Below are 25335 nucleotides of genomic sequence, written 5' to 3'. Positions count from 1 at the left end.
AGAGGTTTGACATCTCGACAAGGTACTGCCAGAGCGAGAGAGACTCAGACTGTGGGAAAGTCAAATGAGGCCCTGATTGTTATGGGAGGAGAGCACAATAGAAGTGCCCTGTCAGTGTTTGTCTTCCCTTCCAGCTAAGCATCCTGCTGTAGTCTTTAGAATACTGAGCAGTGTACCGCTCAGCTTTACAGGGCAGTGGATGGGTATAGAGAAGGATAACAAGGAGTAGGGAAAGAGAAGGATGACGAGCAGAGAGGAAATGCAGGTGGCTATAGATGAGAAGTTGGCGCTGCCTCTGTCATAGGACAGAGGGATTTACAGCTTTATGAACAAGCACTTAGAGACACCAATAAAACTGTTACTACAGGGCCTTCTTTTTGGTGGCCACTGCACTTGACACTGTATTTTGCAAAACAGGCAATTACTGTGGCTGGACAGCAATTTTCACCCCACTAAAGTTGCCCTTGTCTAAATGCACAAAGGCTTGCATCCATCCACCCATCTTCTGCCTGTCCAGATCCGGGTCACGCTAGTCCCAGCTGTCGTGGGGCAAAAGGCAGAATACACCCAAAACAGTTCACGCTTACATGAACACCTGCAGCCAGTTTAGAATTATCAGTTAGCCCAACATGCATGTGTTTGGACTGTGGGAGGAAGCCGGCAGGTTTTCTTTGAATTATTGTAGTGTCTTTACCTTACAATTTAAAGTGCTTTAAGGCAACTGGTATTAAATTTGGCACCATGTAAATAAAATAAAATTAAATGAGTATGACTGTAAAAGTAAACTTTGAAACGCAGTTGCTGTTTCAAGGTTGTTACATGGGCACAAGCAACTTCAGAGATCTGAACAGTTTCTTCTCCCACTTGTTTAGATTTTTTATAGGTTGGAATTGGGTTGTTTTCAACTGGATACATGAGTAGGACATGGCTTTGGCTATATGAAAGATGAAAAATATGAGAATATTTTATGGGACTGCCTTGAAATAAGTTAACCATAGGGTTAACTGTGTAGCTGCATGTGTAGCTGTGTTAATAAAATGAAATTAAATAAAATTTTAAAAAAAACTTAGTACAAAGTAAGAATGTGAAGTATAGATGTATGTATGGCATTGACAGCCTCATCAGCCTCAATATGCAGTCTTAATGTGCAGTGTGAGTTAGCTGGAACGTAGACCCTTCCCTCTATGGACCCCTATCCCTCTCTTTCACATACACTAACACACGATCCGTCACTCTTTCTGCTACCGGAATGTAAAGACGAATGGAAATGAGGTGTACAGCAGAAGCTAGGTGTCCTGTGCACGCACTTGCATGCTTATTGCGAGTGCACACGCCATCTTAATGCATGCCTGCCCTCCCTCCATTAATAAATGACATCAGATTCTGTCTGCTAATGCTGCTAATTCTCTGTGTAAGAGAGAGAGGGCACTGCACCATGGCTCTGCAGTAAGCTCCCAGGGATGACAGTTGCATAAAAAGGCATGAAACAACCTGCCAGGCTTTCCTTTTTTCCCCTGCAGCCCGTTTTACAAAACAAATCAAGATAAAGACACTTAAAGTGGGAAAGGGAAAAAGAATACAAATGTACATCTCAAACAGAAACCACGGCAGCACACCAAATATATGCTGTGCAGTTTAATATGCTGTAGGCACATATTGCATGACGAGTAACAGCACATTTGCCTTGCACTTCTGTACACTAACTGTACATGCAGTACTCTATGATTTAGAGTTAAAAAAATAAATAAAATGACTGGATTTGTGCTGCACAGCTCTATTAAGATATGTTTATTGTATCAGCATGCCATTAACTACAACAATCTGAATTTGCAGCAAACACTTTTAGGGGAGTTTTAGGTAACTTTGTGTGAAGTACTGTAGATGCCCCCATTCAATGTACAAATCCTCTGGAGGATCGTCTTGGGTGCCAAGTGCGAAAAAAGCAAATATTTGGCATTTGACAACAGATGCTTGGTATGTGGTGTGTATGTGGATGTATGTCTCTATCCTGCTCCACTTTCAAAAGGCCTTAGGGGTTGGAGGGGGTGAGGATGGGTGAGGGGGTTCGCGTAGTGTATTTGCTAAAGGATTTGTTTAGTTGTTTTTATGTTTTTGGCATGCTTTCAGCCTGTACACTCTTCTTACCGTAAGCAATGTGCCGTTTTTGTTTGAACACCTGTTCACATATTGTATGGTCGACAGTGATTTGCAAAGAGCCTCTTTCATCTTGTTCCATTCATTACTTAGCCAATTTGATTCTGTCTTTCTCAAGTAGGGAAATTCTTCGTGCACCACGTACTTACTTTGCAGGTCTTCTGTAATTGCTCATGTCTGCAGTTGTACACAACCCCAAGTGTTGTCATTTTTGTGATCTGTTTTAGTCTGAAGGGTAGTGTAGGATGTTTAATATCCTTGTTTTCCTATTTGTCTCTCTCTTCTAGGATCGAGCCATTAGGAACACCTCTTTGTCCACATTTGGTGTGGCTCAGGCAGTGTTGGAGATCATCCTCATGTTGTATCCTTTCAGTGACCTCCCCTTTGTCTGTGGCCTGAGTAACATGCTCCATGGCCAAGAGCAACATTGCCAAGGCAGCTTTGTTTACCCAGGACATAGTTGAGCTGGACACCTTCCGGAAAACATGTTGCGTTGTTTCATCACCTTTTATGATAGCTGAAAAGGTTGAGCCTTGACACATAAAAAGTTGACTCAAAGAAAAGCTGCTTTCTACTTGCAGCTAGGTGTTTTTGCTCCTTGATTGATTTGCTGAACAGCTACTTGATGGTGTCTTCTGTCGTTGGCTTCTACAGTCTGCGTGTCTTTGAGGGACTCACTCCCAGGAAGGATGACACAACCATGACAACGGTAAAGACGGGATAGAAAGGCAGGGAGTGGGGTGAAGTGGGGGCAAGGGTGCTGAAATTGCTCCTAAGGTGCTGATGTGTTTGCCCCCTCCTGTGTTTCATCTATTTCCCCTGTCTTTTTTTTCTGTCTTCATTGCTCCCGCCTTCCTGTCTACTCTGTTCCTGCTGCCCACTAATGTTTTCCTCCGGGCCCCTCAATGGCCTTAGTTGATCTGTTCAATATTTGTTTGTAAGTTGCGTAAACACCAGCAAAGTGCAAGCTCTTTTCTTGTACATCAGAGGGAGAGTGAGTTTTTTTTTTTTTTTCAGGGGAGAAGGGGGCTGGGTGGCAACTATTCACTTGGTAATGAGTTTGGGAGTGGTGAGGCTTGTTAACTAGCATGATGCTTCAGTGAAAGGACTTGAAAGGACAATAGAGGGAACCTCATAATGAGCATCTTCAGAGGTACTAATTGTATAATATGTGGAACCAATTTATCATCAAGTGGCATGTATGCGTGTGGGCACATCACGGCTAAAACTGCTGGTGCAATGGGTGCTTTTTCTGCTTCACACTCACTATAAATTGCATGTAATTTGTTGAGGGCTCTAAAATCGGAGGTTTGATTATTTGGTCTTATTTGCAGATCATTGGTTGCTGTGTCTCCATCCTGGTGCTGAGCTCAGCCTTGCCAGTGATGTCCAGAACGCTAGGTGAGTATGCTGTTTCATGTGAGTGTTTTGTTTTTGTATTTTCTTTTGCCTGTGGTAAGGAGAGTGAGTGCGGCTTGCTTTTTTTTTTTTTTTTTTTTTTTCTTTTCTTTTCCCCATTCACAGCCAATTTTTTTGTGTACACATTAAATGATTAAATAGCAGTAATTTGACAACTTTAAAAATGTGCTTTCTTTTTGAGAGTTAGATGAAAACATTGATAGTGGTCAAGTCCACCCACTAAATATGAAGCTGTAGCTTGTTAGAGCTTGATAGCTTGAAAATGTAAATCCCTGATTATTGTCCATTGTGGACACAAACAGCTGGAAAACTGACAGCTGGGTAGTTCTTCCTGTTGTACTTGAAGTCCACTACCCTAGGGTGCATGTGTAGTTGATGCATTGTAATATAAATTCTCCCTTGACCAATGTTTGTGGTGACACGTGGATGTCTGCGTGGACCCTTGTGCTCACCGTCTGATGAAATTTGCCACTCTGACCTGAGCGGACCCAAGCAGACTCCTGGATGTGTAAAGTATAATTGAAGGTTAAAGGGACAAAACGGCTAGCTTTGCTCTGTCTGAAAGAAGTGAGAATCCACCAACCAGCACTACAGTTTTTGTGATTCAAAGCTGGAATTTAGGAGGACACGCAAGGCTGGGAAAATCCGACTTCATTTATACCAGAGTTTTAAATATTGTGAACAGGCCAACCTTTTTGCAATGTGCAACCAGCAGCAATTGGTTTTCCAGATTTGAAGAGGGCAGAAAAGGTAGCACCAGGGACAGAGTAAACTGCGCTGATAGAAATACAGATTAGAAGGGGGAAAAAAGAAACTCTCCATTCAAAGAAAGGATAATGGTCTAAAAAAGAAAGCGGTCGACAGTAAGGCCCATTGGTGTAATCTCTATAAACGGCTATCACTTACAGATCAGTTTGTTTTCTGTTAGCTTTTTAAAAAATTATCCAGATCCATTCTAGTGGACAGAACAGGCTTCGGTCATGGTATCAGTTGTCCTCTATTCCAGTTGGTGCTTCTGGTGTGTAAAGAACAAAGTTATTGGCAAGCTGATGGGTTCCCAGACTACCTTTGGACTATGGCTTGTCCTCGTTATAAGCATGTCCACTCTCACTGCCAGATGAAAGCTGCAAAAGTTCCAACTGCTGGTTTATCAAGGAAAACCTGAAAGAGATAAAAACCTCTCTTTCAGGGTTATCCTGGCTGAGACCAGCATGCTGTATCTCCTTTTATAATCTGAACATGCAGAACAGACAAGAAATATTCCTGCCCAAAAACCAAAAACAGACTTTGTTAATGAAAGAAACAAGATACAGCATGCTCATTAGTGAGCTTTACAGAAGGTGGTATTTTTGCTGTGTTACGACTGAATGATTGAAATGTAGGTTACAGACTTATCAGAGCTGTCATTGTGTCCTTGGCACAAACAAGAAGAAAGATTAAATCTTCCTCTCCCACAACAATTTTCATTGTTACCACCAACACCAGGTCACAGGAGTTGAATTCTCCTAGAGTCTCTCATGGTGATGTTAGAAAAGAGTGCAGGCAGAATAAAAATGACAGGAGTAGCACCATCACAATGGCACTAATAAACATGCAGAGTGCAGAGCACAGCTGTTTAAATAGCATTACTTTTGTGTGTGCAAGTGTGTGTGTGTGTGTGTGTGTGTGTGTGTATGTGTTTGTATGTGTGCACGCGTGTGCAAGTATGTGTGAGAGCAACAGAGTGGGAAAATAGGATGGAGTGAGCATACAGTGACTCACTGGGAGCTTTACAAAATATCAACAGGTTCTGCTTTGTGACACTGAATGGATGAAAAGGAATAAATGCATGAGACAGAGTTGAAGAGAAAAGGCCGCTCAGCACAAGATAAAAAAAAGACGTGCAAAGAGTTGAGTGTGACGAAGTGAGATGTTAAGAGACAAGAAAGGGTTTCGTGTGTTGACGTGAGGCGTTTTCATGTCGGTGGGTGGTAAATATGCACTGTGTAAGAGATAAGGGAATTGTGCTAGAGCACGCAGCATGTTTAATAGTGTAGTAACAAATGGTTAGTTACACCAAATGCACATCACAACCAGCTCCACCCTCCCCTCCCACCTCTGCAGGTTACACATGTTTGGGTGAACGTTAATGTCTCTCTCTCTGTGCACTTTAAGCTGCATCACCATCAAATCCAGCTTGATTAATGGTAATATCACCAGATGTTATGTCTTGGTTTTACTTTGCACCAATTCATATTTAAAACGTTGACAAAATCTGCATGATATGTTGGTCTCTGCTGAGTTGAGGCAGGGTCAGAGTGAAGATGGAAATGCAGTGTAACGTCCTGACGGCTCTGAAATCAGGCAAAAGCAGCATGATGTCTCTGTCTCCCTGCTGACATTTCAGAGACTGAACATCTTCTCTTTTCTCTCTCTCTTTTTTTTGAAACCCTCAATTAGATTTTCTCACATTACTAACCCAAGATCAAAACCTTTGGCATTAGAAATGAATTTAGCCCGACCACGGTGGCTAGCTGTATTGACTGGGGTCTCCATCATCTCTCTCCCCATCTTTTCTCAAGCAATTTTGTTAAAGGTCCTTGATGCTTGCCAAACCGCTTACTGCGGCTGTAAATACATCTCTCCAGACGCTGAATCGATCGCCCAATCTAATTGATGACAGAGGTTGTGAAGATGTTACAGGAGAAGTTGAATGTCCAGGGACTAGGGCTTCCTCAGTCTGATGCATGTCAGTGTGATTTCTGCTTACAGATAGCAGGACAGAATACAGTTACGGTACTTGGACTTTAAATATTGATGCAGTAATTTCCTTCATCAATGTTGCATGCAAAATTAACATAAGAGAAGATGATTTAATAACATTAAACAGATCTGTACACACAGGTTATTGAAAGCTTAATTATCTCCCCACAGTACTCTGTGGGAAGGCACAGCTAGAGTGCATGAACGCATGGATGGATAAGCAGGAAAACAAAAGGGTGTTGATGGCTTTCCAAGCTGCATGTGATCAGCTGTGACAGATGGTTTGAAATTGGTCTGGCAGTGTAGAGCTAAGAGGGAGCTGCAGGAGTAACTGCTCCTTTGTCTTTGTCTGAAGGAGAGATGAAGTCCACCTGCAAGCCACCTTTGCTGCTATAATTAGCTCGCCATCCTTTTATGTTCCTTAGAGAATTGTGCTCACAGTAACCAAAATGCAGCCAAGTGATAAAAATAAGCGTCAACTCTGCCGTGCAGTGGGTCAGTGGATGTTTACCCAAGCCTGAGTGAAATTGCTTTGGTCCAAACCAAATCAGAATTCTTACATGTTGTACATTTGGATGACCTCCCTTCAAGGCCGTCTCGTTGTGTAACTCTGGATCGCTTTTAGCGTGGTCGATTTTAAGATCACTCCCTGAAGTCCTGATCTGACCACTATACCTCTGCACTGGACACTGGATTCCCGTCAGTGTGGCAAAATGGCAACACACAGCTGAAATATCAGTTTGGAGAAACTGTGTGCATTGTGCATCTTCAATTTGTCTCTATCGACGGCCACATTAACAAAGGTCATGATGACATATTCACAGCAGTGTGGCAACAGTGCTAAAAGTGGTCTAGAGGTCCACGAGTTGACCTTACAGGGGAGATTGGACAAATATGAATTGTCCATAGTATTTGAGATTTCAGTAGGCACACTCTGTCTTCGCACAAGGTTATTGAAGAGGGTGGAAATACTTAATGTAGGTTTTTGTTTTATTTTATTTTATTTTTTTTTACATTTGGGCGTAAATCTGCTCAGAAATGTGCAGATTTGTCAACAGAAATTAGAATTACATGAGCATGAAGACTAGTGGTGTGAATCTGTGGAGTTCTTGAAGTAGTTGTTTTTGTACCACCTTAGAACACAGAGGGCTGGTCTTGGACCCAAAGTGCACAAAAGCTATTACAAGTAGTTTTTGAGAGTCAGAAATGTATTTATTCCTGTAATCCATATTAAATTGTTTTTGTATATAAGCCCTTTTTTTCAGATTTTTTTTTTTTTTTTCAGATTTTTTTTTTTTTACTTTTTGAAAAAAAAAAAAAGATGGGCCTGGGGAGAATGACATTTTCAAAGTGGCTCATAAGTTTGCTGCAGCCTTGTGCTTTTGTTAGGAAGAATTCTTATGAACAATACTTGTCTTGTCAATAGGAGCCTTGGGAAAGATGAACTTCATTTTTCTCAGGGTTTTGTTTATTTTGTGGAATTCAGCTGAGGAGAAAACATTTCGACTCTTGGTTATCACAGCTTTGTGTGAAGAGTTATTAAAGGTCACAGTTCTGAGTAAGAAATTGCACATTTTTCAATGAATGTCAACCTCATTTGTAACCCAGTTATTTTGTGTGCATGTGTGTGTGTCTCTGTCCTTCACAGGCATCACCAGGTTTGATCTTTTGGGAGACTTTGGCAGATTTAATTGGCTGGGAAACTTTTACATCGTCCTTTCGTACAACCTGCTGTTTGCGGTTGTGACAACACTTTGTCTCGTGAGGAAATTCACCTCAGCTGTCCGAGAAGAGCTCCTGAAGGCTTTAGGTAAATTCATCAACAGGGTCTTACAGATCCTAAAAGTTTCTAACCAGCAGCTTTCAGTAAATAGTACAGGATAGTGCGTAGTCTTTCATGTGCCTCAGTTGGTACAGCTATGTTGGTTCTACGTCTGTCTGATAATAGTATGTGACTGCTCAATTTAATCCTAATTTTGAGATGCTGACAAATCCAACCTAGTTGGTAGCTTTGGAGAGAAATGGTGTTTATTTCTGTGTGATAGAGCGACACGTCCAGCGTGTCGCCGAACTGACATGTGACAGAAGATGAGACTAGTCCCCAAGGCTTGTGGTGACGGGCCCTGCATGTTTGATACACAGGGTGGGATAGGGCTAGAAAATGCCAGACAGAAGCACCGAGGGAGGAAAAAGGACATCAATACTTCTGTCTAAGTGAAAGTCTGAGGCTTTTTAATGAGATTTTTCTGCCTTATCTCCCACTGCCCAGGTCTGGATAAATTGCAACTGTCAAACAGCCCCACAGACCCAGAATCTGGGAAGCTCTCGGCCAATGGGCATCAGAAAACTCTGTGAAAGGGACGATAGATCAACACACACGTACATGCACACACACACACACATACACCTACACACGTAAATGCAGCCAAAGGGAGATTTCGACAGTACTGCCTGACTGCTGAAAGGTGAAAAGGATTGGAAGGAACTTAATAAACCCAGGCAGTGTCTGACGGATGCTGCAAATGGAGGCTGAGAGCAATTTAGCTTCGTGACATTCCATCCTCTGCGTCTCGGATGGAAGCTGGGACAGGGCCAGGGCTGAGACTGAGGATTGAAATAGACTGGCATCACTGCAGTGACCTTGAAGTTGACCTCAACCACGACTGTGACTTCAAACCACCCATCTTTTGCTTCAGGGGCATTCTCTCCCTCCCTCTGCCCATTCTCCTACAACCTTTACACCGCCGCACTACACAGAAGCAACCAGAGTCTTACATTTACCTCTGTGTTCACTAACATAACTTTCACCTACACAATTCAATTAGACAGTTTTGTTTTGTTTTTTATTGTTAGTGTGTCTGTGACAGTGAGGCAGGGTGCACTCACAGTTAAGGTTCTTTAATCGTAGAGGGTTTTTTTTGTTGTTGTTCTAATGTTAACAGATACAGGCGTAATGAGGTGTCAGTTTGTCGAAAAATAACCAAGTGCTTTGTGAAGCGTGAGGACGAGTCATTTATTCCCACTCATCACGGCTGGTATGTAAAACTGCACAGCATCAATACGGCTCACATATTGTGAATTAGGCACTGTCATTCTTAATAAAAGGGCCTCAAATTTTTAGCACTCGGGACTGTCATCAGTCATTTTATCTGGCTTTACTCTAAGTGCGCTTTAACTTTATTGATGATGTCATTAGTTTGTATGTAGTAGGATAAGAACTTTTTTTTTTGGGGTGCTCCAGATTTGACTTGAGCGACTCCACAAATGGGAAACTATGTGGGAGTTTTATTTAACTTCGCTTCCAATGAGCAGGTTTGAAAGTAAGGACGAGGTTGTATTCCTTTATGCACATCGGAGGAAAATGTCACCGCAATATTGCTTATTCCACACCCCCAAATCCTCAAAAGTAAATAAATAAATAAATAAAGAAGGAAAGAAACTTTTTTTACAGGGCCCAGAAATGGTCACGTTTCTTTGTAAATGTTGTATACACATGTACATATTTCATTGTTTCATACCTCTTTTGGATGTAAACATTGGGCTCGCACCCAGGGTCTGAATCACTAAGCATTCTGTATTTTCTTGTACATATAGCTATATATATATTTTTTTTATAAACAGCTTCATCTAATGCAAACCTGTAGGTCTTCACACAGAATGCATGAGTAAGAAAACATCCAGCTTTGTTGCTGTGAGAAAGACTAGGTGACTCAGGCCCCTTTTACATGTTGTTGTATTGCTGCATAATCTTCTGAACTGTGATGTTCTTTGTCTCCAGAACCACCTTAAATGCCTTATACGAAAAAGCATCTCGCAGGCTTAATGTTAAGGTTCTGTGGAGGTTTTGTCCGTGCACACGGTGCGTGTGTGCGTGGGCATTGTGAGTGTGTAGACAGTTCCACTGTGATCTCCTGTATGCCAGAGTTTCTAGTCTGAAGCCATTTCTTTTTGCCATGAATGTTTATGTCACATCAGCTCCATTGAGACTAGATTAGAGTGATCTGATGTGATATGTGTGTGTGTGTGTGTGTGTGTGTGTGTGTGTGCTTTGTATTTTCATGGTTGTTTAAGTGATAGAGTGATGAAAAGAAGGAAAAAAAACCTGAATTTGCATATGCAATCGAAATGGGAAGGAGATTTTTTTTGCACCAAAAACTGACTGCAATTTGATGTTTTTACAAAGACTGGAATTTAAGGAAAAAACTCACTGACACCAACTTCTCCAATCAGACCTGAGAATGTTTTGTAAATGGTGACTTGTATGTCGGCTTTTCATCCCAAATCCAAAGTACGGCCATGTGTCTGATTTGTGATCAAGGCCATATCAAGAGAGCAAGTTGTGTAGTGGCAGAAACTTGAGGTAGATGTTCTGGTATGTTTCTTGTCATTTTATTTGTTTCCAGTAAAAGCACGCTGATGTCTGCATACTGTGAAAAATACCATTGTGGCACAAATTAATGTGGTAGTTCAAAAAAGGGTGACGCTGATGGATTAGAGATTCAAATTAATAATAATTCTTCATCTGGGTGAAAGGGTTAGACTTGTACGTCCATCCACTCAGCTACACACTGCAGGAAAGTGTCACACCCCTAATAAAACATCACAGTCAAACTCTGCATACTGCATTTACAATACATCTGTTTAATGGAGTTTTTTAAGGGGGGGGTCAAAAAACTTGAAAGTTGCTCTGAAATGTCAGTGAGCAGGCTTTCATTTCTGTCCATCTGTCACTCGATCCCTGCATGTAATTTTGGTACATGTTTTTTGTGAATGTATTTTTTTTTTTTTTTTTTTTTTTTAAACAATTCTTCAGTTTGCTAAATGTAATGTTTTGTTCTTTTTGATGTTTGTGTGTTTGCAAATAAAAGAAAATGCTTCAACTTATTTTCATTTGTCACTGTGGCAATCAGGTCATCAGCGGTTGTTGGCTAATTGTGACTTAAATGTTTACCTATTACTTGTCCAGTAATCAGTTTCTTTCCTTCCCATAATAAAAGGTGAAAATGTGGATGTGTTGGATCAGAAGAATGACACCATTGTAATATTTGTGTTGTGGGTATGATGGCAGGATGTTATTAGCTTTGCTTAGGATAAGACTGGGAAGCCATCCTAGCTCCGTCCTCAGATATAAAGAAAAATGGCACCTGTAAAGCTCACTAACATAATATCTCACTTGTTTAATCCATAAATAAGCAATGAAAAGATAGCTTGTGGTTTAATGGGGAGCTACGCGCTATAATTATGTCTTGTCAAACAACAGCTGCTGGTTGCCTGTTAACTCTCACGGTGGCACAACTACAGAAGGTCTAGCTGCTGTTTGGTAAATAACGCGCCGAGCAACGTACTGTCGTCTCTCGTGTTTCTCTTTAATGCACAAAGTAAACGTGAGCGATGCAGAGTTTTATGTACGCTTTAGTTGTGGTTTTAGTCTGCTTCACTTCTTCACCCTGCATGATTATGCCGAGATCACGGCCTGCCAGTTCCAGCTTCATATTTAATGTTTAACTGTGATAGATGATTAGATTATCCCTATCTGAAACCCTCAGGATCAGCTGGTTTTATTTATTTATTGTACATAAACCGTAGCATTTTAATGAAGCTTTGCAAGATTGTGCTTGCATACTATGATAGGGTGAGTCTAATATGGACACTTTTCAATTTGCCTTATGTATTCCGTCATTTTTTTATCCCTCATAACATCTTAATTATAGGTGAAAACCTCATGAGATTTCCGGGGCTCAAAATTGTGTCTATGCTCTCTTAAAACTGCAGCCAAAGCAATTTTACACCCACTTGAAGTGTCACAATCTGAAGTCAAAGTCAGTGTAATATGTACACTTGCTGGTCACTTCATTTGGTACAGGTGCTTATTAATACAAATATCAGCCAATCAAACTGCAGAAATCTATTGCTTTAAGGCTTGTAGACATAGTTCAAACTAAGACCACCTTAACTAAGGATGAGAATGTGGAAAGAAGGTGATTTAAGTGACCTTGGTTGTTAATGGGCTGGCCTGAGTATTTCAGAAAATGCTGATCTGCTTTGACTTTCCCCATACAACCATCTCTAGGGTTTACAGAGAATGGTCTTAACAAGAAATCATCCCATAAGCAGCAGGTCTTTGGGTGAAAATGCTTGGATGTCAGAGGTCAGATGAGAATGGCCAGACTACTTCAAGCTGATAAGAAATAAGCACTCATTACAAATAAGGTATGCAGAAGAGCATCTCTGAATGCACAACATTTTGAACCTTGAAGCAGATATTTACAGCAGCAGAAGACCACACTGGATGACACTCCTGTCAGCTAAGAACTGAGGCTACAATTCACAAGGGTTCACCAAACTTAGGCAGTAATTAGAAGATGATAGGATCCATGCTGTCTTGCATCAACGGTACAGGCTGCTAGTTGTGTAGTGGTTTGGGAGATATTTTCTTGCCACACTTTGGGCCCCTTGTTACCGACTGAGCTTTGATAAAACAGCACAGCCTACCTGAGTATTGTTGCTGACCATGTCCATCCATTTGTGACCACAGTGTGGCCATCTACTGATGGGTGCTTCCAGCAGGATAACACACCATGTCACAAAACTCAAAACATCTCAAACTGGTTTCTTGAACAAGATAATAAATTCACTGTAGTCCTCCAGAGTTACCAGATCTCAATCGAATAGCTTTGTGATATGGTGGAAAGGGATATTGACATTCTTTTGAAGAGTGATCAGAAAACGGATAAAACATCCAGGCTACCACTCTGCTACCCTGTGTCCCAGACATTAAATTGGTGCAGTTGTGCAACTATCAAAATTGTGATACTGCTTCAAAGTTGGTTATAGGAAAAAAAAATTGGATCAAATTCAAGAAGTTTCCCAGAGAAAAACTGATTTGGTTGAAGTTTCTAACCAAACTGAAAATGTTATTTTTTTTTTTATTCAGTTTGTGACCCACCTCTATGTAGAGGCTGTAACCCAGAGAATATTCATTGTACGAAAGCATAATTCTGCACAGCTTCAGCAAAAATGCTTATTTTATTTTAGTATTTTATACAGCTGATTCTGATTTTATATTGAGTGACCCACATGGATTCATCCAGATTGCCATCTCCATCCTATTAGATGAGTTTTTTGTGGTACGCAGATCTGCACAGTGGACACAAAGGTCTGCTATCTGCAGAGAAGGCCTCAAAGGCCTCAAGACAGAGCTGGTGGAAAAGGTGGGAACAGGACAGGAGCACGGTTGGTCTCCGCTGTTGATGGTTGGATCTCTCCGATACTGTCGGGAGGCTGAGGTTGCTCAGTGCAGTCAGGCAGATGGGGCAGTCCCACACACCTCTCTGGATAACCTGTAGGAGTTTGAAGTAAACCACATAAATTCTCTTGAACTTGCCTTAATACGTACCTGCACAATAAGAGGACATTGAGGTTCTGTTGGCAGAACCTGACAGGTTTGATCGGACACAAAGCAATAACCCGTTTATCAGCGATCCTTGTAAAAACAAAGCATCACATGCATGGATTCACCAATGATTAACCAAAGGCAAGCTTCCTGTATTTAAGGGCCAGCATGCGCCCGCTGTTTAATGTTTCATAACGAGCTGCACGCCAGTTTATAGAGTTTGTACCCGTGAAAAAGGTGCAAGGCATGTGTTGAAAGCGCATTCAGCGTTTGATGCTTCATGTCAAGGCTGAGCCACTCCTGCCTTGTGCTCAACCTTTTCACACCAGATAAAGAAAAAAAACAGACATCTTCTTTGCACACACCCCACTCCCTCTATGGAAAAATGGCACTGACTGCAATGAAAGCCAACAATGGGGCCTTAAGGAACAGCAAATCTTAATGTCTTTTCAGTTCCTCCGCAGTAGGCCAGGTGATGAAAAGCCTGCCGTGCATCATCAGACTTGCTCGTGTTTTTTGGTAAACACAGAGGATTATTAGCCTACTCACTCACATTCATTTGGTAAAAATGAATGATCACCTCTGAGAGATATGTACTTTCTGTATTGCAGCTGTGATGCTGTCGTCCCCTTGCAAGCATTGACTTGTCAAGGGAAAGGCAAGGCTGGAAGAAGAATCAGACTCGGATTAGATATTTTTATGTAGCCTTGTTTAATTATACAAGCGGCTTCTAGTGTATCTCGCCCCCTGACCTGGCTCTTTATTCGGTCCCAGTCGTTCTCCTGAGGTTCGGAGACGCTCTTTCTCTCCAGCTGCTGGAACACTCGTCTGCTTGATGACAGCGAGCGGTCGATATCACTCAGAAAAGCCTCCGTGTCGGTGTGACAGTATCGGACAAAGCTGTCATTCAACTCCTGCAACTAATTAGAAAAACCATTTTAGCGGCACAAAGGATGCGAACGTTTTCATTCAGCCGCACAATAGAGTCGTGTTTTCGGCGAAGGCTAATTGTGTGTGTGTGTGTGTTTGTGTGTGTATGTGTGCGTGTATTGTAATGGCTGAGGCACGCTGACAGGGTGCAGTTGTTAAACAGCCAGATCGATACAGTCACATCTCCCACTAGCATGGAGAATTAATGGAAACCAGTAAAAAAAAGGAAGAGGGTGCTGGGAAACATGGAAACACACATCACTGACACTTTTTTCTGCTTCATACACCAGACGCACACGCAAACTGCTACACACCGTCTGGGCAGACACTCAGTCAAACCAATTGCACAGTAATCGTTCAATCTAAATGATTGAATACTAACTCCTCTTTTCCAAAGCAACTTCTGATTTCTTGATATTTGTTCCAAAGCCATATTTCTGGATTGGCTTAACCAGCATGATTTTATCTTTCTCACCTAGATGGAATATATCACACATCATGGTCGGTTTTCTGTCTATTCAGGTGGACTTGAGCTTTCCTTTTCGATATATAGACAACACAGACTGAGTCCAGTGTGATTTAACTACTTTAAATTTAACTACTTAAAAATTCAGTATCACTTCACAAGAATACTGCTGTGAAGAAGTAGCATTTAAACCAAGTAAAACATAGCCTACCCGCATGCCCCACAAATTCTTCTATTTTGGATTTTATTTGGTGTGTGGGCAACATTTTCCAAAGAGGGATGTGGACTTTAAATACAGCGTCTTCACTCCTCTCTCTGAAGCATTTAGTCAACTATTCAATTGTCAGATTGACCATTTTAAAGTCTTTTTTTAATTATTATTATGATGTCTATCTACACAGAATTCATCTGTCTTCTCCCATTTACAGCAGCTGTTGCTAGGCAACAATTAAAACATAGTCAATGAAAATATGAAGAGGCTGTACATTCATTTAAAGCCTTCTGATTTGAATATTTTAACTAGTTCAACAACTATCGTGGCTTCATGCAGGCTACAAGCGATTTGATGTTCTGCAGAAATTTTTATCAGACCTTCCTTAAGCTCAAGGTGATGTGTTTAAAATCTCGTCTTGTTTGATCAATAGTCTTAAACCTCCAGCGATTCATTTAATCACATAAGACAGTCACACTGTCGGTCTGTGCACCTCGCAAAAGTAAGAATAATTTGCAAGTGCATTAACAGCAGAGGAGCGTTTGGTCCAGCACCTGCTTTCATACATGCACAAATACAAACCTTATCCCTTAGCCTGCCACAGTGACATCAGAATTGCTTTACAGCTAGGCTTTTATCACTAATTAAACAACTGTTAAGCATTCGGATGGAGGGTTTTATATGGCTGGTGGACTTTTTTTCGACAGTCAATGCAAACAGCTCAGCCTCTGATGAACTTTGCCTCGCTCCGCAGTCGATGCAGACAAGAGAGTGGGGAGGGGGCACGCTACGTTATCTCGCAGCAATCCACGTAGTTGTCGGAACTGTCTCGAGGTAATGTGTTGACTCAGGGTCGGACCTCCGAAACAGGACGAAAATTGAAAGCTGGACATCTGGATAAGCTGATAAGAGTTCTGAAACTGGCCTGTTGTTGTCAGTGTTTTTTTCTGAGGAACACCTTCGGGAACACCTGTAGCTTCATGATACAAAGATGCTTTATTGCCGTGTGTTATCATAAGGAAAAACCGAAAGAATAGGTTTCTCCCACTCATACAGGTCCCGGCTCAGCGCTAACACGCCTGTTTGCATTACAGTCAGCTAAGCAAATAAGTCTCCCTCTTGAAAATCAAGTCAATCAGACCTGTCAGCGCTGCGGTGTGCGGCTCTTGAAGATCATCCTCGGTGTGACAAAAGATATGAGACAATCTCATGACCACCCACAACCACTGAATCACACAACTTGAATGTAGAGTAGCTGATACAGCTGACTCCATCCTGAGAATGTGCACACGGACTTGGTCTAATGTGTTAGAACAGAGTTAATTGGCTCAGTAAAGGCTGTGTCTTTGTTTATGTGACATCTGTAGGGACGATTTATAGGCGAGAAGATGGAGACGGACAGGGGGATGGGTGGGACACTGTGACCCTTACGACATATTGTAAGTGTGGCCCTCACGCATTTGTCACTTGTGCTTAATCAGCCTCTTGGAAGAAAAGGAGCACTCTGCATGATTGCAACACTCCATAGAGACATAAAAACATACGTGCGTTTGAGCTTTATCTATTACAAACAATGGCCGCTGGATGAATTTTCACGAGGGTTTACTCTGCAAACAGATGTTTGGTAAAGAAAAATGGTGACCCGTTTAGCCTTTGGTCATTCAAGGCCTCAGCTGGGGGAGGTTCACTAGGTGGCAATGTTCCCTTTTCCTGAGAGCCGTCATGAAAGCGACACAGCTTCAGAGTTAAAGGACCCCATTCCCTGGCAGATTACGAGATCAGTGGTCAGGGGTTTGTAAAAATGACCTCTTATCGAGTCCGCCTTAGCTTTCAACATATCACAAACTGCATCAAGCATCCAAAGACATGTTCACCTCCCTCTCCTCTTCACCTTCTTCCATATTACCCAGTCACAGGACTGAACACACACATACACACACCAGACATAAAGAAAAAGCAACCCAAGCATATACACGAGACATGGTGCAGTTGTGTTGACCCAGGAATGTCCAGACTGTTTGACTAGAACACAAAACTCTCTCCACATTCGTGGACAAACAGTGTATGATTCACAAAAGATCAAAGGAGCTCAAGAGGGTGAGAGCAGGTGAAGAAGTGTGCGCGTGTGTGTGTGTGTGCTAGCACTGGGGTCAGCGAGTACCTGAAACCCACGTCTGAACCCTCAAGATGTGATAGTCATCGCGGCCGTTATTTGACCAGGTACACAGTCGAAGAATGTCCGAGTTAAATGTGGAAAGAAAGAAATAAAAAATGGAGGCTTGACGCCCTGTGATGTGATCTTATGTTTGTTTGCTGTGATCACTGTGATGTCATCCCTGCCGTGTTTATCTCACCCTTGATTCGAAAAACTGACGTCTCAGCCTTTTGTCTTTTGGGCAGATGCTTTTCTTGATAGTTCTGTACCATTTACGAGCCATGTAACCTCGCCAGTACGCTTGAATCCTGCACACATACATCATGTGAAAAGACACCCATGTAACACATCATTGACCATCCAAATTCCAGCGAGTGTTGCCAAACGTATCCCAAAAAATCAGTTACATTAAAGGTGAATGCCTCCTTATGTTTATTTATGGAAACACTAACACACACACACACATACACACACACACATATATATATAAATATATATATATTACTAGCTTATCGCCCCTACCTGGTGGCACACCGATGTCGGAAAAGGCGAGCTGCATCGTTGATGACACGTGTTTCATATGGCTCCCTTCTGCACAGCGGGCAGCGCTTCCGCCCAGAAAACTTCTCAAAGGCCTGCAGACACGCTCGGTGGAAAACGTGAGAGCAGGATAGCAACACCTGAAAAGAACAGCAAGGAAAACATGCAAAAAAATCTAAACTCTTGATCTAAAATATTCCGCTCAGATTCCACGGTTGGACTGAATATATGGTGCTGACTTGTCTCCAGCCTTGAGGATGCTGAATGCACATTGGTTTTAAGGAAAGCTTGATTGCATTCTGAACACATACAGTGTGTGGTTGTGAGGTTTAAGCCACGCTAAATCTGTGTGTATTCAAGCACATATGTGATCACCTGTATCTGCCTTTCACTGTTATTTACCAAGAGGATAGAAGGAGTCAGTGGGCCAACTGGGACCTGGACTATAGCCTTCTTCTACCTGTAAGAGGAACTCCTTTATTGCCTGAAAGTAGAGCACTGAAGCTATGGGGCTGGGCACACAAACCAGTTTACTCAGGTCTCTAGAGGGCAAGGGGGGAGGCGTATTGATTTCCCATTGTTTTTGGCCTGACCAACACACTCCATCACCAGTGAAAGGGCCCCCTGCAGTGTACAATTTCCAGGAGCTCGACAAGCCATTAGACCAGAGAGAGAGATTTCACATCTCTCTCTCTCTACGCTCTAAAGCTTCAGGCTGCACTTTGCCATCAGACACACAATATAGAAGTGAAATAAAACATTTGGGAAGCAGAGGAGCTCTTGCTATTTTATTCCTGCAGTGTTGCAAACAATTTGCGGTAAGTATCAAAACATTATCAGCTGCAGAGAGGAGCAAATACTCCACACGAAAGATTCACAACAACTGCTGTCGTAAGCATTTTCAAGTGTCACATTAACGCTGGAATGCAACATAAGATTTGCAGCACAATTGCATCGTTACAATATGAAGGCTTTCAAGAAAATGCCAGATCAACAACGATTCCCTCTTGTCACTTTCCCTTGTTAGCAGGCTCTAATTAACTTTTTTTTTCCTCCCCCTGAGTCAAACTAATATTTACACGCGCATCTATGGCAACTGTTCTTTGTGAAGCCGTCTATTCTGGTCCCGCATTCTTGAGGAGATTGGCATCTTAAAAGGGGATCGGAAAGGTGTAAAAGACCGAATGACCCTCACAGTAACACACTGATTGCTACATCATCACGTCACAGTTGAGTTCCAAGGCAGTATGGGTAAATTTGTACAGTTGTCTACACAGATTAGAACATACAGGAACTGCAGGGGAGAAGGAGGGGGCGAGGGGGATGCTTTGTGTTTCTGTGTGTGTGTGTGTGTGTGTGTGTGTAGGGAAACACAGGCTTCCCTGAGGCCAGACACAGAATACAGTAAAAAAAAAAAGTAAGAAGAAAAGGGGGAAAAAGAGCTCCCACACAGGGAATTAAGAGGAGCTACTGTGTTGGGGAGTACCTGAGGCTGGAGTCGAAACTCCTCCCTGCATATTGCACAGGGCTGAGCTGATTCCTCCTGCTGAACGGACCTTCCTTTGACCCGGGTCCACTCATCCTCTGTCAGTCTCTCTCTAGGGGAGGCCACCAAACCCAACTTTTGAGCTATAAAAAAATAAAATAAAAATTACTTGAAGTAATAGTTATAATTCATATCCTAGTCTTCCTAAAATCCCCAACTGTCTGTTCTACCTAAAGTTAACGGCGGTGGAGCAGGGCCAAGCACGTATTCTCTCTCTTCTTGCTCATGTCGCCTTTGCAGATCCCTTTCTTCCACTCCTTCTCTCACCTGGGGATGTTTGCCTCTACTGCGTCTCCGCAAAGGGTCAGAAAGTGAGAAATCTGGATGCAGCAGGCTTCGCATTATGTGGTCTTGGAAAGCAGCTGAGGTGATCACCAATTTGCTGCTTGCATTGGATTTTAAGTTCTGTAAAATATGTGAACTACTGCAGTTACATCCAGTAAATGCATAGCTGGGCAAAAGCAGTGAATGCAGACTTATTTATCTTAGTGAGGATGAGCACAAAGCTATAAACAAAAATAAATGCACTGTGAGCTATACTGTCTACAACAACAGCAAAATGCAGGAGGAAATGATTATTAGGTAATGCAGAAATTATATAGACATCATCCCGTATGGAGCTATAGAAAGCCACAGAAAGGAGAAATTTTGTCAAATACTGTGCCCAGTTTTCAAGTCTTCAGCTAATGAAGTCAAAGTCTAAGGACCAAAGAAGTAGAAGAAAACTACATTTTCAGATTAGCAAACTACAACGTTTTGTTTAAATAATATCACGCATCTGGGTGAAAAGGAGCTGAAATTAAAGCCCAAACCTTCCGCAATGCCATCCTATCAGCAGTGTTTCGGTGGTTACCGGGTTACCAGTCCCCGCCCTCCGCATCACCAGAGCAACCAACGACTCAGCCCCATCAGTGCTTCTGATTGGCTTTCGATAGTTTCTAAACTAAAACAGCACGGATTCAGTTTTGTGTCGTTAATTAATAACTGCATAGTACAGGAATATGTTCAAAATCTAAAGTACCTCTAATGCTATTCGTGTTTTGGGATTTGTGATGAATATTTTATCACATAAATAGCAGTGGAATCTGAGCAGCTTACATTTACGGTATTACTGTAAGTATTGTATTATTTGCAGTCCAGACTTCTGTGATTTTTTTTCTCCTGTGATTTAATCTAAGCTTATTGAATTTACATGTTCTCTCTTGAGCCACTGAGAAAACTAATGAGCAAGTTATATAATCTATTCAGCAACCAGAAACCAGAATCGAATCCAAAAATTCACTCCACCTTCGCTTTAACCTTCCTACCTTGTTTCTTTAAAGAATAAAGTACAACAACTATAATAAGTGATCATTTTTACCCTTTTGGTCTTTAGTTGATATCTTCTAAAGTCCCTCTGGGGCTGTGGAAGTGCTGGAAACTGCAGATTCAAATACAGCTGACTCTAAAACCAATCCTCATAATCCCTGACCGCCTAGTGAAATGAACACATTTACATCCAAGTACAAAAACTGCACAACAACAACTGTAAATTGGGTAATTTTTTTTGTATTGCAGTGTATAATATGTACTATATCTATATCAGCTATTCTCATCTATGATGTTGGTGTCTTTTGAACATTTTTATTGCCATTATCAGAAAACAAATATAGCTTGATTAAATTATATTACATTTTATTTATATACCACCAGTTCACACCAATAGGCACTTCAATGATAAGCAACCACCTAGCGAGAGTGGGGAGGAAAAACTTCCTTTAAAAGGAAGAGACCTCTATGTAGGGGTAGCCATCAGCTGTGACTGCTTGGGGGTCTGGCAAGAAAAAGAGCAGAGAAAGACCACAAACAGGGCAAGACACAAACTATGAGAGGTGACATGCAATAGTGACATTTCAGCAACACTGCATTAGCATGTGCAAACAAAGTGTAAGAATTAGTTTTAATGAGGAAAACTTGTATTATTGTGGCCTTAGAACACGTGTGAAGGTGTCTGTGTGTTTAGGATGAACACATACAATTTTTCAAGATTTTATGCCGGATATTTTTTTAATCAAAGCAAAAGCTTTTGATACTTCCTCCACCACTGCAACACAAAGTCTTCTAAGTCATTGTCCTTCCATCACCACACAAAGACAAGTCTTCTCTTTGAAGACTGTGCATCTCAGTCTCACTAATGATTATTTTATTGTCAGGGGAGTTGTCATTAGTTGGAACCTGACCAAAGGAGGTTAGCCTAGGTGAGTGTGTCTAGGTGACTCACCGAGCTGTCGTCAGAGTAGGCACTGAACAAAGCTAAGCTGCTCATACCTGTCCTGTGAGCTCAGGGATCCCTCCCAGGTCACCCTTACACTGAAAACCATACACACAAACAAGCACAGTACAAACCGTCTCTCTTTTTGTGAGCCTGATGAAAAGTTTGCTTTATTTCTCGCATACAAGGAGGGGGGGGTGCATGACTTTTAAAATGCTTTGCAGCACTGATTGACTTTGATGTGCTCAGTCAGAATCGTTGAAAACAGATGGCTGAGGAGAGGGCTAACGGTGAGGCCTGTCAATCCAGGGAGTCCTCTAAGAAAACAAAGTGAAGACACTGGCTCTGGGAGAGGAGGAAACCCCTGAGCTTCTCAAGAGGCTGCCACATTCTTGAGATTAGGACAAGAAAAACGTAGACTACTGCTGCTAATGCACCAGACAAAGGCGCGGAACAATTTATTAGTTAAGAATTCAAGCTCAGAGCTCAATCAAAGGGCCATCGTCCACAGTGCCAGACTTGGAGATTTGGTTTGTTGTTTTAAGTAAATAATCACGCTTAAAAGATACAGCAAAGATGGGGCTCAAGTCCCCCATAAAGCCCGCATTCTTCCAACTGTCATCAGAATGGACTTTAGAGCATGCTTTTATTTTCAACGTGACATTGTTTGTCTTTTTCTCTATGAATACCATTTTAAAGAGCTTTTTATTTAACTTTCTTCCCCCTAGACCTCTTTACCTGAGCTGTGGTATTTTTAAATAGACAGCTCGCCTTGACGTGCAGTGAGCTGATGACTTAAGGGGTGAGTTTGAAAAAAGGGAAAACCTGTGTGAAGGACTAGTTTGCAAATTTGCACCAATAGCTGGTTGAAAAGACTAATAAATCTGTCAGCTCTGCAGTGCTTGTGCATATGTCTTGGCGCTAAGTGAGGCGGCAAGACAATCGTGTGCTTGATGCAAATTAATATTTGGGTAAATAAGTAATCCATACGTGTGAGTAAATGCACAGTATCAAGTTGATTCGTACTCATAAAACTGGTCTGCATCCAAACATCATGCACTGTGATATACTGCATTGTTGTCAAATGAGTAATTGCTGTGAGATATAGATGAGAGAGGGCAGCCCATAATGGTTAATTAACAATTATGTCAGCCAGTGAGATGACCAGGAGACCAATCACTTTGATAGGAGACAGTGTAGGGGGACAGAAATCAAATTACTTTATGACTTGACCCATAATGCTTCCCTAACATGACTTTAATCACTCTGTGGTGCATAGGAGTCCCCCATGGCTCTTTTGGAGTGAACCAGCCTGGAGTGGAGGACAGCAAGGCTTTACCGGTTGCTGTTATCTCCTGCGACATTGCTGAGTAAGTAAGCCATAAAAGAACACAGCCATCATTACGGCAGTTTGGTTGCTTTTCAGAGAGATGGAGCTACTAATGATTAGACATGTTCTTTGTAAATGAAATACAAATCACCCCAGGCTTTGGGTTTTACTTCATTTACTAAGTGCTACATTACCTCATACTTTGGACCTAACAATGGATTTCCAATAAATCTCCCGGTAGTTGAAATGATGAAGGGGCTCACATATCATGAAACTTGCCAGTGCTTATTAGCACTTGAGAAGTTATTGATCGGGGATTTTGATTAATATCTGCTGGAGGGTATGGTGGCATTCAACCCCTCCCCCACCCCCAACCCTGGCAGCTGGCAGGGACTTCTCTCAGTTACCTCCAGTTTGTGCTGACTGCCAGCCTGAGCTCTGGCAAGGCGACAGCCACTGCAGAGCTTTAATGCCAGGAATAATAGGAGCTCACCCTCTATTTCCCGATTCTTCTCCATTATTTAGACATAAACATATTGAAAGCAGGGGAGGTAGCTGTAAAGGGTTTGCTTATTGGAAAAAGTTTACTGTATGGGTCAGGACCACAGAGTATGGGAAAAGCATTAGATAACTGTAATAATAATACTGGCAACATTATATTTAAAAAATACCCTCTTAAAAAACAGACAGCGAGAGACCAATAAAAACATTATATTTAGATGACAACCTCTGATTTTATGGACTCAGAGCTAAATTGCAAGCTGATTTTTTTTTTTTTTTTACAATTTAATCCAACAAAAGGTAAAATGAAAGTGTTTTTGTGTCGGATACATTCAGTTACAGGTGATCAGACGAGCATCTCTAAATTGAACGACAGGTCAAACCTTGGAGCAGATGGGCTAAAGCAGCTGAAGACCATATCTGATGCCCCTCTGTTCAACTAAGAACAGGAAACTGAGGCAAGAATTCACTCACCAAAATTGGACAACAGAAGATAGGAAACATGTTGCCTGGTTTGATTTGATTTCAGCTTTGGTAGGGTCCAAATTCATCAGTCCATCCTGTCTTGTATCCACAGTTCAGGCTGTTGGTGGTGGTGTAACAGTGGGGGATATTTTTTGGCACACTTTGGGGCCCTTAGTACCAACTGAGCATCTTATATCATATAATCTTATAATCATCATAGCCTACCTGAGTATTGTTGCTGACCATGTCCATCCCTTTATAACCACAGCGTACCCATCTTCTGATAGATGCTTTAACTGGATAAAGCATCATATCTCAAAGCTTAAGTCATCTCAAGCTGGTTCTTTGAACACGACAATGAGTTTACCGTACTCAAATGGATGTGGTGGAACGGAAGATTCATATCTTGGATGTGCAGCCACCAAATCTGCAGCATCTGTGTGATGCTATCGTGTCAATATGGAGCAAAATCAAAAGGAACTCCAACCCAGTACTAACAAGGTGTGTCTAACAAAGCGGTCATAAAAATTCCCACAAAAATGTGGGTAACAAAACACCTCCTTTGACCTGCAAAAAATAAATAAATAAATAAAGAGAATAGGAAAAAGGAAAAAAAAGGCAACATTTAATTTAAAGTGCACGCATCCCCACAATATGTAATATTTTTTAATAGGCCACAAGTATGAGAACATCATGAGGAAAAAAACATCAGGCAAAACTAAAGGAATCAGTCACAAAACAACAGATTTTAGTTTAGGCCCAAGAGATCATTTCTCTGTAATGTACTGCAGCCAGAACCAGTAATTTCTCGTACAATTGTGCGGCCATCTTTCTCCATAATGGACAATAATTGACCCTAATCCATCTCTATGGCTAGAAATAGTCCACCGTAATGGCCATAAATTGTTCCCTGCAAAGGCACTTAAAAATCCCGTCACCCCTGCTGTGTGAGAGAGGCATTGCAACTTCTGTACATTCCCTTTAGTCCTTACATTTTGACTCCATGCTGATTACATACAATGAACATCCAGTGGCGTCAAATCATAGCTTTTAAGCACAGAGCACACTCAAATGACCTTTGCAGAGTTTTAGTGGCACAATGTAATCCAGGATTTCTGCTAAGAAAAGGATTATTGATTGAAAGCATGACATATAATGGTTCCTGATATAATCCCTATCCGTCTGTAGCAGATACATCAATTTTACATAAACTATACACTGCTTGGACTCTT

At 41.6% G+C, this 25335-nt stretch overlaps 2 protein-coding genes and 1 long non-coding RNA gene across 8 annotated transcripts in view; 2 read left to right on the top strand and 1 right to left on the bottom strand.

The window, feature by feature from the left end:
* lmbr1 (limb development membrane protein 1) overlaps positions 1-11323 on the top strand; it is a 38237-nt gene extending 26914 nt beyond the window's left edge. For both annotated transcript variants that reach the window (XM_031732535.2, XM_039616917.1), the window contains 5 exons: positions 2442-2515; positions 2773-2863; positions 3489-3555; positions 7964-8125; positions 8585-11323. In XM_031732535.2, coding sequence (XP_031588395.1) covers positions 2442-2515; positions 2773-2863; positions 3489-3555; positions 7964-8125; positions 8585-8670 — 480 coding nt within the window. In that variant the 3' untranslated portion in view covers positions 8671-11323. The remainder of the gene's footprint in view (positions 1-2441; positions 2516-2772; positions 2864-3488; positions 3556-7963; positions 8126-8584) is intronic.
* A 2021-nt stretch (positions 11324-13344) lies between these two features.
* Positions 13345-21593, bottom strand: rnf32 (ring finger protein 32). Of its 4 annotated transcripts, XM_039616920.1 has the most exons (8): positions 21228-21593; positions 20917-21030; positions 19727-19961; positions 19497-19639; positions 17993-18150; positions 17670-17778; positions 14461-14628; positions 13346-13655 (listed from the first exon to the last, which is right to left on the bottom strand). In XM_039616920.1, the coding sequence occupies exons 3-8, from the start codon at positions 19896-19898 to the stop codon at positions 13425-13427; spliced, it is 981 nt and encodes a 326-aa protein (XP_039472854.1). In that variant the 5' UTR covers positions 19899-19961; positions 20917-21030; positions 21228-21593; the 3' UTR covers positions 13346-13424. The 4 variants fall into 4 exon arrangements, with proteins under 4 accessions (XP_039472852.1, XP_039472854.1, XP_039472853.1 ...); XM_039616918.1 differs by lacking the exons at positions 20917-21030; positions 21228-21593 and adding an exon at positions 20369-20468 and having other exon boundaries at positions 13345-13655; positions 14461-14622; XM_039616919.1 differs by lacking the exon at positions 21228-21593 and having other exon boundaries at positions 20917-21140.
* Positions 20600-24087, top strand: LOC116314505. Of its 2 annotated transcripts, none has more exons than XR_005614185.1 (3): positions 20600-20669; positions 23087-23177; positions 23975-24087. It is a non-coding gene; the product is annotated as an uncharacterized LOC116314505 (long non-coding RNA). The 2 variants fall into 2 exon arrangements; XR_004199023.2 differs by lacking the exon at positions 20600-20669 and adding an exon at positions 22536-22609.
* Positions 24088-25335: the final 1248 nt, after the last annotated feature.

Source organism: Oreochromis aureus, linkage group 9 (assembly GCF_013358895.1).
Source record: "Oreochromis aureus strain Israel breed Guangdong linkage group 9, ZZ_aureus, whole genome shotgun sequence".
NCBI classification, from domain to species: Eukaryota; Metazoa; Chordata; class Actinopteri; order Cichliformes; family Cichlidae; genus Oreochromis; species Oreochromis aureus.
The sequence above is the reverse complement of the archived record's forward strand: the minus strand, read 5'-3'. Positions and strand labels throughout refer to the sequence as shown.

Bases quoted from the DNA above. Each gene is read 5' to 3' on its own strand.
- rnf32 (XM_031732592.2), bottom strand. The intron at 18,151-19,496 runs GTACTCCCCAAC...TGTTCTTTTCAG, and splicing joins AGTTTCGACTCCAGCCTCAG to GTGTTGCTATCCTGCTCTCA. The intron at 14,629-17,669 runs GTGAGATAAACA...TTTTCTAATTAG, and splicing joins GTCAGTTTTTCGAATCAAGG to TTGCAGGAGTTGAATGACAG.